The 15,417-nt window shown below is 38.9% G+C and overlaps 1 protein-coding gene across 5 annotated transcripts in view; it reads left to right on the forward strand.

Moving 5' to 3' along the window:
* Positions 1 to 15,417, forward strand: part of SETD3 (SET domain containing 3, actin N3(tau)-histidine methyltransferase) — an 87,947-nt gene that overhangs the window by 61,550 nt on the left and 10,980 nt on the right. For 3 of the 5 annotated variants that reach the window (XM_071213700.1, XM_058291860.1, XM_058291857.2), the window contains 2 exons: positions 10,502 to 10,560; positions 11,348 to 11,462. In XM_071213700.1, the coding sequence (XP_071069801.1) occupies positions 10,502 to 10,560; positions 11,348 to 11,462 (174 nt within the window). Of the gene's footprint in view, positions 1 to 10,501; positions 10,606 to 11,347; positions 11,463 to 15,417 lie in introns of all 5 variants that reach the window. The other 2 variants (XM_058291850.2, XM_058291847.2) reach the window with 1 other exon arrangement.

Genomic DNA, 15,417 nt, shown 5'->3' on the forward strand with positions numbered 1-15,417 from the left:
GTTCTTCAAGGTCCTGCTCGCCCCCTTTGCTTGCCAGCGAAATGCCCCCTGGAAGGTTTCCAGGGACCAGCCAGTGGCTTTCCTCACTGCCTTTTCCTCACCTCTAACAGCAGTGGTTCCCCCTTGAGGCTCTCTTCCCCAGGCTTCTCTAGCTCTGCCTTTCCTGCTCAGTATATAAGGTTTCTCCAAGTTTTAGGGCTTTGGATTAGGAGTCAGCTGACCTGGTTTTCAAAACCTGGCTCTGAAATCTTTCCTCATCTGTGACTTTAATCTAAAGTCATTTTATATCAAAAGAAGGCAAGTCAATATATTGGATTTCTTGCTTTCTGTCTCAAGTGAACAATTTAATAATTATCTCATTTATAGAAAGCTCTCAGAAGATGTGCACTGGTTAGACTGTCCTTTCCCTGAAAATTTGTTTCCAGAAATTCATTTCTCCAACAAAATGGTATTGCACTTCTTAGAAGGTAAGGTGATATTTCCTCTGAAAAAAAAACGAGAGTAGAATCTACTTCACAACTATTGATCAGTAAAGCATTTAATTAAGAAAATATAAGGCAAGATGTAATTTTTATGGAAAAGAAAGTAGTCAGACTTGCATTTCTAACTTGTTCGATTTGGCTGTCACTCAGCTTGTTCCCCTAAGACAGAAGCCAGTTGAAGGATAGTACATTCCTTGCACAATTTGACCTTGCATCTTTCCTCTTCAGGATTTTATGTCCTGTTCCGTTTAAGGCAGAGTCTAACTTTATTAATACTTTCTAGGAAAAAAAGTACTTAGTATTTCCTTTTTTCCTACAAAATTGGAATCGTCACCAAGAACTGATGACCTCTCAATGCCTGCTTCATTTTGTACAACAGTGCTTGAGAGAGTTTCAGTACCTGTTTGGACCTTTAATGGAATGAGAGAGGGATTTCTTTTTATCAGTTGAAGATGAATATAAAATAATTTTGCTTAATCAAAAAGAAAACTCTCAGCTACTATACCCAAAGACATGAGCATTTTAAATTACATTTGGTTATTCAAGTGACTGTTTTGACTTAACTATAGTAACATTCTATTTTGACTCTAATAAGTTATACCCCTATAGTTCAGTTCTTTGCAGTTTTATTGGGGCCTGTTTACCAGTAATGTTAAAATATTTGTTTTACTTGTTAAATCTCAGGGTAATGTGTTTCAAAGTACCCTTTTTCAGGAGATACAACAACAAAAAAAAAAGACTACATTTTTCAGAGCTGTAGTTCCTTATCAATGTTTTGCTCTATCTTGTTCGTACCTTTCTTCTCTGGGTTAGTACATTTGCAATTCTGCTTTACCTACGATGACCCAGAGAAATAGGGTCAGAGATTTTCTTTGACAGATACCTTTTGAGCACTCCTGAAGTGTGGGAAGTAGAGAAGCGGAAGGATTATGAGTAATTAAAGATGTGTCCCCCTAAAAGTTCCTGAGTGCCTGGAGGCAGTACAGCAGGCATCCCCACGGGCAGCACAGTGGTGTGGGACCTTCCGTGGGGCAAGAGGTTGTATTTGCCTTGTGCATTGACACCCACTTCCACTGGACATGGTGCAGCAGGAACCTGGGTCCAAGACTCTTATTATTGGGATTTACCAATGAAAACTGATGGCACCTGGTGAAGAGAGGCATATGTGATGTGTGAGTGCATGTATGTGATTTGCCCAAGACTGTGGATCTTCCAAGGCTCATTCAGTGATGATAATCCGTAATCATTAGGAGCGATTTGATTTATTACATCAGAAATCAACCCATCTTTAGTGAAATCTCAGCAGTCTGAAATATCAGTTCTCAGATTCCATAGTGCATTCCTAGAGTTCTTTTCTTACTGGCTACTCATAGACTTCTTCAACTTCTTTTAGGCTTAAAAGCAGAGCGTTTAAGGGGAAGCTTTATTTCCCAAACAACATGATAGCTAGAAGGAGAATGGAAACTAACCCAAAAGATTGGTGCTAGCGTAAGAACTTGAAGGTATGCTCGTTTAATGGTTGATAAAGTTGCAGGTTATCCTAGAGGCTGTTCAGAGCTTTTATGAAAATGATAGGAATTCCAGGCAGTGAAACCCTGGGAGTAGTTGGGACACCAATGAGGCATAATTGTAGTGTCCCCTATTTTTAAAATGTAATGAAAGAAAGGAGCTGCATATATACATGTATTTTATCCAAAGATGTACAACTCATTAAACGTATTCTGGGACGAAGGTTCTTTGTGTCCAGAATGAGGGGAGTTGGGCCAGATAATCTCTACATTTCTACCAGGGGCTGAGGCTCTATGACTGTAGATAGTGACTCATACTAAAAATGGAGTCCTTTCTGTTGGTTTGGGAAATATGGGATTCAGAGGCTGAATTTTGTTAATATTGCCTGCCTGTAAATTTTATAATGCTCTTTAAAATAGCTCTGTGGTGAATTTTAAAGGATAGCAGTATTTAAGCATTTTTTTCTAGGATTTCATCAATAAAAAAATATGTTCACCATATCATAACTTATAAGACTTTATAAAAGTACAACAACTAAATATATGCTAGTTATGCTTTGCCTTGAAGTCAGCTCTGGATAATGGGGCCTCAGCCCCTGCCTTTATGAGTCTCATAACCTTGGGCATGCAGTTCACTACTCTGCCTGTTATTTCTTTATCAGTAGGAAGGGGCTAATAATAGTTTCATAGGAATCCTGTTTTCATAGGAATTTGGGTGGTTAAATTATGTAACACTTGGAAAATTCTTGGAAGAGCACCTTGCACAGAGAGCCTGGCAAGTGGTGGTGATCATATCCACCTCCCTCTGCCTCTCACTCGCTCTGTCCCACCTTTTTTCTCCGCCTCTCTCCTGGAAACACAGAGAGCTCTCCTATCTACCAAGCTGTGGTCGCTCCTTTCCTAGAGCAGGCGTTTATATGCATGCTCTGAGTATCAGTTACCTGCTGAAGGAATGCAGTTGCACGGTTCTGGTCATATGTTCCCCTTGTATGCATGATAGGTGACTCTGTGCTGGCCTGATTAATTTAGTCAGAGTCCAAAATATTTATCTTGAATTGTTAAAACCTAAAACTGATGAAATTTTTTAAAAAAGAAAAAACTATGATACGGACAGTAATTCTAGCCTGCTTTTTTGAGGCAAATGTGTTCTTATAAAACAACAACTGCTTTTACCGTTCTGTTAATTTCTAGTTTCTTTAATAAAATTGAGGTGTTGCAAGCATGTGCAAGTATATGTGTTTTATTATTAAACTGGAGTTCTGTCTGTTTGCAGACCAGAGGACTAGGTTTGGTCGTAGTTTAGAGTCCTTAAGTTAACCAGCAGGTTGAGATATTTTGGGTTAGGGGTAGTGTAAAGGCAAAGGAACAGTGAATTTAAGAGCTTAAAAGGAGATAGAAATAACTTGTCTAACCCTCTTTTCAGATGAGGAAAATTGAGGCACAAGGGGATTGAGCGATTTGCCAACTGGCACAGGACGTTATTGGGCTAACCTCAAATTGGTGTGTGCAGTGTGCTTGGGGGCGAGTTGGACTATGGTGGGGGAAATTTAGGGACCGTTTGGTATAGAGATGGTGGGCTTTCTCCATTTTGCTCTTTGTTGGATTCTTAAAATAGAGTAGGTTTTCTTGGATAAATGTGTTGAAAGTAGGCTTGGAAAAAAATGAGAAGATTCTTTGACCCTAAGATGGTAGAAAATACGCTATAAATAAGAGATGGGATGCAGAAGAAAGGAAGCCAGAGCTGTTTTCCTGGGTACCTATGGCACTTGCTCCATGCAGCAAGCGTGTGTACCTATGTGGAGCTGGAGCTCTCTGAAGAGGAAAGTGGAACCCTGAGGTTGTCATCACTGGTCATGCCCCACCACCCCTGGAGTCAGAGTGCTTTAGGAAATTGTCACCTCTTATATTCCTACCTGTTGCTCAGGCTACTATGATAGGAAATCTCCTAAGTCCATTGGGTGGCATATGCCCTCCACACTGTGTCAGGAAAAAGGGCAAAAGTGTTTCCTCCTGCCTGGAGAAAGATGGTTTCTTTGAATGAGGCATTGAGGCATTGAGGATTCATCGATAGTCAAAAAAGGCATGGTCTGGGGAGCGGATGTATTAGTAGCTCAGTGATTGAACACTTGCTTCCCAGGTACAAGGTCCTGGGTTCAATCCCCCGGTATCTTCTTAAAAAAAAAAAAAGATACCGTCCCTGCCCTCATTGAGCTTACAGGGGTAGGCGGGTGGAAGACGGATGGACATTAATCAAAAGGTCAGACAGACACAATTATGGGGCGGCAAACTGAGATATCAATGTTGTGAAAGAAGGGAGCAGAGCTGGGAGAACACAGAGAAGAGAAACCAATGTCGTGTAGGAGCAGAGGGAAAGAAGGCGAATGGAGCTGCTGTTTCGAGTGACATTGCCCAGTCTTTGTTTTGAAGCCATTTATCTGACTTTGCCCACTAGGCTGTGAACTGCCAGGGCTCCTTAATGACGCCTCTCCCACCCCATCATATTTGATGTCTAGCAGAGACCCTTTCTCTTCAGAGGCACTCAGTATATGAAATATTTATTTAATGAATGGAATTCTTGCCCTAAAATACATTCAAGTTTTTTCTGAGTCAAATATTAGTTGAGTGAATAACTGATTGATAATCAAGAATGTTGATTAATTATGACCAAATTTGATTCATAGTTGATTGTCCATCTTCAGGGTATACAAATAATAACTAATAAAAATATTTTTAAAGACCCTTATCTTTTGCAGTATTTCAGTTAAATTTAAACTGAATATAGGTTATAGATTTTGTTGTCTCCCAGTGAAGGAATCAGTTCTTCCACATCTTAAAGTAATTTTACAGATTTATTGAACAGTGTTGATATTTCCCCATTAATCTCATTTTCTTAATCTTAAATTTTTTTATTATAGAGTAATATGCATTTGTAATAGGAAACGAATGTGAAAAGCAGCAAATATGAGTTTAATGTGTATTTACATTTTTATTTGCTCATATTGAGTGAGCTTAAAGAACTTTGATGAAAAGTTCCTTGAAGAGTTGGATATATACAATCTGCGTTTAAAAATAAAAGTCTTAAAAATTGATTTTTTCCCCCCTCAAGAGCCAAATACGCAAACCATGCTTTGATTCTGATTTATGGTCCTCAAAACTAAATCCTAGATTCAGTAGATATTTTTCATTTGTCACTCTATTAAACTGTATTATCTCTGCTTACCACGTGAAACAGGAGTAGAAGGCTTGGCTGACCTGTGGGAGTTTGCTAGTTAGCCTTCATTTGGAGGCAGGGAGGACTCCTCAGGTAGTCAAAGTAAACATTTCTCTTCTTGCCACCTTGCTTTTTCTTTCTACTTCCCGCATTTTTCCTACATGCTGTCTTTTTGCTCTCCTTTCAGTATTCTGCTTTTTCCCCTTTGTTTCCTTTCTCCCATCTGTCCTTCATTCAGTTGAAATCCTTATTTCCTCTTAACCGCTCCCCTTCCTTTTAAGATCTGGTCTAAGTTGTGATTGGTATTCTTTAGAAATATAAAAATCTGATTTTGAGAAGTGTTTGTCTTACAGGCCACTTTGCCTTATAGTCTTCTTTTTTCCTCAGAGGGTCCTGAATCTTTCTTTAGTGAAATATGTTTCTTTTGAGAATTTGGGAAATACCTCTCCATGTATTTAAGGTAATATATATTTATTTTGTCCAGTGCCTATTAAATGTTTAAAAGAAAACAAAACTTCAAATGTATTTTGTTCCAGTGCAGAGCTGTTCATATTTCAAAGCTGTTTCACTTACTAGATTTTTCCAAATTAGGAGTTCACATAATAATGAGTTCTGCTTATTTTGGTTCTCCACAAAGGTGTCTTGTATGAGCTTAGAATAAAGCTGCAGCTAATTGTGTGATGCCTAGTAACTGTTTATCTACTTTAAGCTCATGTCTGTATCTCTCATTTCTGATCAACCTGAGAAATTTGCCTGCCGCACAGCAGCCATCTTCCTTTATGCTTTATTAAATATCTGTCAATTATAAATATCAAGGTTTTACATTAATGTCAAGATAGTACATCAAAAATTCATGGAATATGTGCCTTTTTCCAAGGGTATTTAATACTTAATGCATTTGTGTCATTTTTCTTTCCAGAGATATTGACAGGTTTTATTAAGTGTTTGTTAGGGAGATTTCATTTTTATCAAGGGACTATAAAGAGAAGCTGCATGCTAAATCAGTTTTTTTAAACCTGAATATTGTTCATTTGTTCATCTTCAAACTCTTGTAATCCATAGGTTTTATTTAAATTTCTTCTTGGCTTATTTTTGTTTTATGTGAGCGATAGTTCAAGACAGAACTTTAATAAGGATCAAATATGCTGACTGTAGTGGTTTTTAATTTCCTTAAGCATAGCTACCAGACCCATGCAATATGGTAAAGTCTTGAAAATGCCATACTTACATATTTAGCAATATTTCTCTGTTTTATTGAAGTCCAATAATTTTAGATATTAATTTTCCCCAAACATAATGATTTTGTACTAGGTACAATATTAGTGTTTCACCTTGTTTTGCTGGAAAAGGGAATGGGAAAAGTATTTAAGTGGGTTTCCTGGCTTGGCATAAGGAAATAGGAATCCTCTTTTTTTTTTTTTTTTAAAGATATATAGATGACACAAAATGTTACATTAAAAAGTATAAGAGGTTCCCATATACCCCACTCTCCACATCCTCCACTCCTCCCACATCAACCACCTCTTTTATTAGTGTGATACATTCATTGCATTTGATAAATATATTTTGGGGCATTGCTACACAGCATGGATTATAGTTTATAATGTAGTTTACACTCTCTCCCAGTCCATTCAGTGGGTTCCTGCAATATCATTGAGGAGAACTCCAAGTCCCAAAAATGCCCCAATATCACACCTCTTTTTCCCTCTCCCTGCCTTCAGTAACTACCATGACCACTTTCTCCACATCAGTGATAGGTTCTTCCATTGCTAGAGTCACAACAGTTCTATAGTAGAATACCAGTAAGTCTACTCTAATCCATATTTTATTCCTCCATCCTGAGGACCCTGGGATGGCAATGTCCACTCCATCTCTAAATCGAGATGGGGCTTAGATCCCACACAGCTGATAGATGGGATTCTCCTGCTTGCAGCTATTGACTCTCTTGGAAGAATCCTTTTAAGAGTCACTTTTTTTGGTGCTTCAGGTCTGATTATGAGCTATAGTGTTTGCTTATTTCTCCAACCTCAAATGTTTATTATGCTCAAGAGAGTAAAAATATCAGCCATTCAAAAAGTCTGCAGAAAATCAGCGGTTAGTTCCTAAATGTGTATTTATTTGGGATTTGGGGAGGGGATGAGGGGGACTGCCTTGTCGTGCTTTAGCAGATCTCACTGCCTGTTCCTGTTTCGCCCCAGTGACTGAGAGAGGCCCTTTCACTGCTGTGTTTTTTACGGTGGCCAAGAGCTCTTTCTTGGGGAACCTCCTCACCATCCCATGTGTATCTATGTCTAGGAAACTAGTCACAGCTCAACTAATTGCCAGCAAAGAGTGAGTTTTCTGTTTTAATCTTGCCTTTTTTATTTTTGAAGTACAGGTTAGGAATATCTTCTGTTGGAAAAGATCTATCATGAGAAACAAAACCTATACAGGATGTTGTTCTTTAAAGTAAGGGATGTTCATTTATCTGCTCTATAAAGCATGCCCTTAAGACTTTCATCTGAGAACATTTTAGGAGCTTTTAGGTAGCTTCAGATTAATATTATACTGTTTATAGGAAGATGTTTTTTAACTTTAATTTGGTCTTTGTGAAAAAGGCTTGCTATTAAAAAATAATAATAAGATCATTCTGTCCAGTGCTTAAATAAAAGTTGGAATAGATATTTTTCTTATTCATCTTCATTTTTTTTTTTTGGATCTACGAGAACATTTATTTTCAAAATTAAATATTTTTCATATACAAATCATTTTTGATATTTGAATGCTTCCAAATCCTTGTAAAACTATTATATATATATAATAGTTTTTAGAGGTAATTTCACCTGATTATAACTGAAATAGCAATAGCCTTTTTAGGTAAAGCCAGTTTTGGTTTAAAATAATTGCAGTGAAGGAAGGCTTTGTGGGAAATAATTTGAAACTCCTTGACGTTAACTTACTGCCAGTAGGTGGCATCAGTACCACAGCAGTGAGTCATTTAGGCTTTTTCTGTAGTGGCAAATTTTGCTTCAGTGTAACTATTAAGTGCATGTTTCTGTTGCAGAATAGCTTTTCATACCAGAATTAAGTACAGTATACACACCCTGATTTTTAAGCAGATAAAAATGACTATTTCTAACAGGTTCTGCAAATACTACATAACCCTACAGCCAAAATACATTTTAAAATTACCCTGAAGAAAGCATTTACACATTTTTTTCCTATATTTTCTTTATGACTTCATCAGGACTCTGAGCGTGAACTTGCATGTTGGATAAGAAATGGATGTAAATAGTAGAAAGGGAAGTGTTTGGAGAGTTAATTTTCCTGTATGGTCCCAAGTAAAGTCATCCTTGTGTGACTAGATTGGGTAGGATACAAGGCTAGTGTGTGTATTTAAAAATCTTTGCGTGTTGGAAGATTCTTCAAGATGCTTGTGACATTGAGCAGTCTGAGTTTGAAAATTGCCATCTTTTCTCATATTTAATAAGTCAAATATGTTTTGTTTTGGTCAAATTTTTGGTACTTCTGCAATTTATTTAAGAACTTTAAAAATACCATTGTGAATCCCACAATTTAAAAGTGTTAAAATAACAAAGACAACAAAGCTTTCCCGTTTCTTGTAGTTTGAAAAGAGAAGGGACTTGCAACTTAACCATAAGATCAGGTAATCTGAAGTTTCATCTTTAGTAGTGAAAGGAAATGGTAGCAGTAGGATTCTTTTTCTTTTAAGTTCCCAAGTTTTTCAGTGGTACTTCTTATGCTCAAATTAGTTTTGGTGGGGAGGAGTAGCTCCTATCTGCTGAATTTTGTAGGTTTGGAATGAAAAACTTCTTTGGTACTCTTAGAACAGACTTGCATTTCATTCGTAAAGCTTCAGCCCTGGGTTTTCGCATCTTTACTATAGTTGACCATGCTATTTACTTTTTTTTCCCCTCCAGAGCTAGGATTGCTTGATCTTCCTGTAGCAGTTAGAAAATGCCCCTGGGCAATATGCTATTTCATATGTTGACTTAAAACATATTTCCTTTAATTTCATTTTTATCACCAACCTACATTTTTAAAATTGTGTTTATACATTTTTATATTTTGACTTTCCTTCCAAAGGGTTAAAACTGGGCTAAGGATTAGAGGGGAAAGCAGGCACCTGGGAGCTAACACCCAATAGGCAGCCTTTTGTAATACATAATTTGCCTAAAATTGCGCACTGAGCACAAGCTTTTGTTTTCTAATTGATTTACGGTTTGAGCCACTTTTACCTTATCCCCTACTGTCCTGCTTGGTGCCAGCAAGTACATTACAGTGAGAGATGATGAATTGCTCTGCACTTGGGATGCTAATGCGTCAGGAGTAAAACTGCATACTGCTTGGGGCTTCGTGCATTCGGGATGGTGCAAAGGCTCACAGCGACTGGCAGAATTTCATCTGTATTGCAGAAACAGCCATTTGTTCATAGGCTCACTACTGCAGTCTGTCCATCAGACTGTAATTGAAACTGAAAATTAAAATTATACGGTTACAGCTTTTAATGTCTTCATTGAAAAAAGTTTTTAAGTGCTTGAAAGGTCTAAGGGTGTTGTGAAGAGAGAATGTGAAATGTATAAAATTTTTTCCTGAGTGTGAAGTTTGGGATATTTTTATCAAATGTTATTTTGTCCAGGAAGAAAAAGCAGTAAATTTTAAATATTCTGGTCTCTAATTTTATCTCTACCTTATTTGTTTGCAAAACTCATTTTATAATTTCACAAAACTGTTTTTCTGGATTTTTCTGTACTTGAACCACATTTACCATGTATGTGATTCGTTTGCATATAAAAGTTGGTTCCCAACCAAATGATTTAAGTGAGAGATAAATGAACGAATTTTCGATTTATTAGAGTGCCTTAGAAGAAGATTGCAAATCTGTTTGTGAGGCATCTGTAGCACATTATGGCATAAAGATACAAAGCAAGGCCTGGATAGACCCCTCACTTTAGGGGCCCATGTTTCTGTTCAGATCACATACCCGCAGCAGGGGTGTGCCTACCCTTTGTGAAGTCAGTCCACCTTAAATTTTATTTTTGTGCGGTATCTGTGGGTTCTATGATCGAAATGTGAAGAAGCAGATTTATGGCGGCTGCTGGGCACAACAAATTAAGTTGACAGTGATGTATGGGAGCGTAACAGCACGATGATCCCTCAGTAGCGCGGCTGGACGCCTCCTGCTTCATTTGGCTCTTGTTAGGATCTGTTAGGCAGCTAAATAATGAAATGCTGTTGACTGATTTCTGTTTTCCCATTTTCTCTTTTCACCTCTGCTTTCTAAAACTTCTGAATCCCAGACCCATCCTCACGCCAACAAACTGCCCTTGAAGGATTCTTTCACTTACGAGGACTACAGGTTGGTGTGCGTGCACGCGCGTGCGTGTCGCAGCCTGGTTTCTACGTGAGTAGGGGCTCTTGGAGGGGAGGGAGACGCCTCACTGGGCGGTCCCCTGCCGTGTCCTGTCTTGGAGAAGGTCTACTGGCCAGCTGGGATAAGTCCCGCGGGGAAGTTGCCTTCGGTGGTGGGGGATGAGTTGAAGCCACTGAATGACACTCAAGGTGAAGATGACTGTAGGGGTGGCCGGGAGGAGTTTCGTTTTGTGTTTTCTTTTTAAGTAGACCTCTTAGTGTAAAGTGAGGGCTCTTTAAACAAAACATTTAATTCACTGCACAAATCAATAAAAGATAGCATTCTGCCTTTCATACAGTTCTCAGAGGATTTCTGATCTGAAAGGAGTTAGAGCGTTCACTTCTTGCTGAGGCTTGAAATAGGTGCAGAATCTGCATTTGAGTAAAAGGGGCAGAGGCGGCTGGGAGGTGGGGCAGTTTTGCCAGGACCTAGGGAGCCCTGGATGCCCTGGCTGGAAGGCGGCTGGTTCCTGCCCTGCACCCTGTCCTACCTTGCTCACCTTTTCCTGCATTTCCTCAGGCTCTCTTTCCTTTGGTTTCCACCTTCCTCCACTCAAGGCTAGACTTAATTTTAAATGGTGGTGAAGGCCAAGCATTACCTTTGATGCTTAGAAAAAGGTTTTGGGAATTTGTAAGAAGTCAGACAGTCCTAAATATGTGATTAGAGTTATTTCCAACTGCGACAGGCTTTTAAGTGTTTCAACCTAATTTACCTTTTTTTAAAATTACCGTAGGTGGGCAGTCTCTTCAGTCATGACGCGACAAAACCAGATCCCCACAGAGGACGGGTCCCGAGTCACCCTGGCGCTGATTCCTCTATGGGACATGTGTAATCACACCAACGGACTGGTAAAGATGCCCTCTCTGTGGGTTTAATCGGGAAAGCCTTAGCGGTTGAGTGTGAAAATGAATATTCCATCTACCCATAATATTTTGTAATTTTAACCCTCAACATCCCCCCTTACCACCACCCTCCTAAAGGAACAGACTTAACCGTGCCCTGCCTGCCTCCCTGTCTTCCACAAATGGAAGCTGATGTTTTTCTTTTCCTCTGTTTATTTAATACTAAAAACCAGAAACTTGAATCTTATACTACTTTCAAAAGCCACAGTAAACTGCTTTTATTTGCTAAGGTATAATTCTAGCCTAAACATAAATTTTCTTATCTAATTGTACTACAAACTGAACTAACATTTCTTTTGCCTTATTTTTAAAATGCTGATTTATTGAAAAATCTTTTTTCTTGTTTTCCTTTTGAATGCCCCTCTTTTTCTTTCTTTGCTTACTCTCTCTATCCAGTTACGCACTTTTCTCTGATTGTTTTCTATTCCCCGACCCTTCCCCTGGTCTACTAACAAATCCTTGGCCGGGTTTATTCATCTCCTTTTGTTCAGGAGCTCTTCCTGCCCTTCCCCGGTGGACCTGTGCTTTGGGCCCTTGGCCCTTGAGTGCAGGAGTCATTTGGCATCATCACACATGAGAAAATATGGGCTTGTTATGGTATCATCAGCTACCCAAGTGAAAGGAGAAAGCAGGCGTGCAGGTGCTCAGCATTCTTTGGATTCAAATAACAGTGTAGGGTGAGGCTCTCTGGGCTGAAATGGATGTTGGAGAAAGATTTCCTGGTATTAGTAGGATGAAATATTGATAAATTTCAGGATATTGTGGATTTTTTTCCAACATTATATTAGTATACTGGTTTTGTTTGTATTGTGTTCCTCTATTCTGGGTGTCAGGTTTTTTTTGTTGTTATTAGCAGTATTATAAATAGACTAAAAATGCTCTAAATGAATATTTCACATCTAATTTTACAAAGTGGTCAGAACACATTTAATGTGTGCTAGGCACTTAAGATAGAATACCCTAGGGCTAATTTGGGAAGGTCTAGCAACAAGTACACTTTCGAATCTTAAAATGTATTTAAACTGTAGAGAGAAAGAATGAATATTTCTACTTTTATAATTATGTTTTTTGTTTTAATTTAGATACATTTAATTTAGAGATAGGAAGGGCAGCATGTTTTAAAATTAATGAATAAAATTTTATAGTCCTTGTACTTTTCTTCAGAGCTACTTTAAACTGATTGTAATATTGAAGTTTAAAATTTTTTTCAAATAGCTTTTGCTATCCAACGAGTATTTTTCTTCTCTTTTTTTATATTAGATACTTGTTAACCAAACTTGGTCATAATTTTATTTCTAAAATTAAAATATATATATACTGTATTATAAACAAACAGAAATAAACAATATAGAAGCATCTGTAGTAAAAGCAGAAGTTTCTGTCCCTACCAGCTCCCCCAGCTGCAGCTTCCCCTATCATCTGCTTGATGCCTCTGAGGAAACAGTAGTTAATGGTTTTGTGGAAGTCTCTCCTATCCTTTTGTTTCTCACACATTGATTTTTGTGTTGTTTTCATGTAAAAAAGGATTAAGCTATACACTTTTCCTTTCCCCCTTAACCTATAAGCTATAACGGTACTGGCAAAAACATGAAGGTTTATGTAGGATGCTAGTACTTTTTCTTAAAAGGATGTTTTCCCTACATACTAACTTTGCACCTTTGTTGAACTATTCCTAATTTAATTTTAAGACTTCAAGAAAAATTTAGTTTGGTAGAATTTGAGAAATTATATTTTAACGTTGTAAAGATGTGCATTATCCATATTAACAGATAATCTCTTTTTTAAAAAATAGGCACTTGAAATTAAGGCTCAGCTTTTCAGAAAAGAGATTTTCTTTTTTGAGTGTCTATCCTGACGATCATTTTCTTATTATCTGTCTATTCTGACTATCACTAGGGGAGTAGGTAGAAATTTGTAACCCAGCAACGCTGTCTGCTTCTAACAATGTCCCAAAAACCTGGTTATGGTAGTAGAAATGGCAGAATCAAATCTGTGACAGTAATCAAGTATTTCAGACCCATAGCAGCAAGGAAATGCAGAAGAATATAAAAGCTGGGCAAGCATCTAGGCTAGAGATTCTGGTGAATGTGGACTAATTTCCTAGCCACTTGGAGAAACAAATTTAGACAAGTTTGTAAGGTAGAATACTAAGCTGTAAGAAATCATGTATCTCTAATTTTGCATGATTTATCCAAAATTAACATAAGCGGCAGGTTTCCTTTCTTGTGGTTGTTCTGTTTATACAGAAGAAGACATCTCTGAGTGCTTTGTAGGCCACTGAATTAGTTCCAATGTATAAAATGGGTTGAAATACTTAGCCCTTGCATCTGAATATATGACTCTACCAGTCAGGATGAAAGGGCATCAGAAATTTCAAGCAAATTGTTGGAGGTTCTTTTTCAAGGTCTTTCTGTTTGTGTCTTGAAAAAGTCAGGGGCCTTTGGGGAGAGCTCTTCAGATGGGACATGAAGGCTCTTAGTGACAACACAGCACACAGAAAGCCCGTAGGAGAACTTCCTGGCCTCATGCTAAGTGCTTTGCATGTGCTCCCTCGTATCATGCAGGGTCGGGCTCCTCTTAGGTTTTAGGGAGGCATAAGAATGTCTGGAGGAAGTGGCTTTGTCCCCCGTTGACGAGCACGTCGATGGGCTGGAAGTGGGCAGGGAGGGCTTCTGAGCGGTGCAGAACCCTGCTGGTGACTTGCGGGCCACCTGCTGCGGGCCACCCTCGGGATCTTCCTGTGTTGGTGGTGATTTGCCCTCTGCGTCCCCTCCTTTTCTAAAAAAGACATCAGCTAACTTTCTAATTGGTTTCCTCCTCTCTCTTAGGATCACCAGATTTAGCAAATAAAAATACAGGATACCTGTTAAATTTGAATTTCAGAAAAACAACAAATCATGTTTTATTTTAAATATATATCACATAATATTTGTAGTATTTCCTGAAGCAGGTACCCTGGTGATGAGCACTTGACCAGGCACTAAAGAATAATTAAAATAATTAATAAAGAATCACAATGGAAACATGCTTGGGCGCCCATCCTGGCAGCTCTTCTGCCTCTCTACCTTCTCTCCCGTACCTCCGCAGTGGAAGGTGGAAACTCAGAACACCACGTAGAGCCAGAGCTGGCATCAGCTGATTGGCAGAATCTGGGAGGAATTTCTGTTAACAAAACAGACAGGAAGCAGCTGAAGCTGTGAGCCAGCTCTCCTTCACCTGCTTGGACACATTGGGGAGGTCTCCACATCTCACCTCTGGCCAGAAACCCAAGGGCTTTGCCAGTCAGAAAACAAGACAGAACCCTGCCACAGAGGGTCCCCATCCAGCCCACCTGCCAGTTCCCAATACCTACAAGTATACTTTTCCTTTGTATGTCTAAGCAGAGCCCATGGGGGTGTGTTGGTAACGGTGTGGTTAAAAGCGTCCTGGGAGGTGGAGGCTCACCAGTCAGGAGCTGCTGGATTTGACAAATGGAATGGCCCTGCAGCTCTGCCATGGTGACAGAAAGGAGCACCACAGCATGATAGTACATCGCTGTGGACGTTTGATAGTTCTGTAATATTTGAGGTTTTTACGTATGTTTACGTATGTTTTACGTATTTTACGTATGTTTCAAGTAGGAAAAAAAACACACAAAAGCTGTTTAAAAGTAGCAAGTTGTAGTCGGTAGCCCTGGTTTGAATCCTGGCTCCACTCATTTCCTCCCTCTGGGATGAGTCTGCTGCCACCGTCGTCATCCATCAGGTGGAGCCAGTGCCTTCCTCCTAAGCCTCTTGTCAGAAACAGAAGCACTGTCAGTCAGTCCTTGACACCACTGATGGCTTCATAGGTGGGTTGATCTCTTCCCACCAGATCAGAAAGGAATCACAATTAAGAACTCAAGAATGGGGATTTCATGGGA

The sequence above is a fragment of the Dasypus novemcinctus genome, chromosome 3, assembly GCF_030445035.2.
Source record: "Dasypus novemcinctus isolate mDasNov1 chromosome 3, mDasNov1.1.hap2, whole genome shotgun sequence".
NCBI classification, from domain to species: Eukaryota; Metazoa; Chordata; class Mammalia; order Cingulata; family Dasypodidae; genus Dasypus; species Dasypus novemcinctus.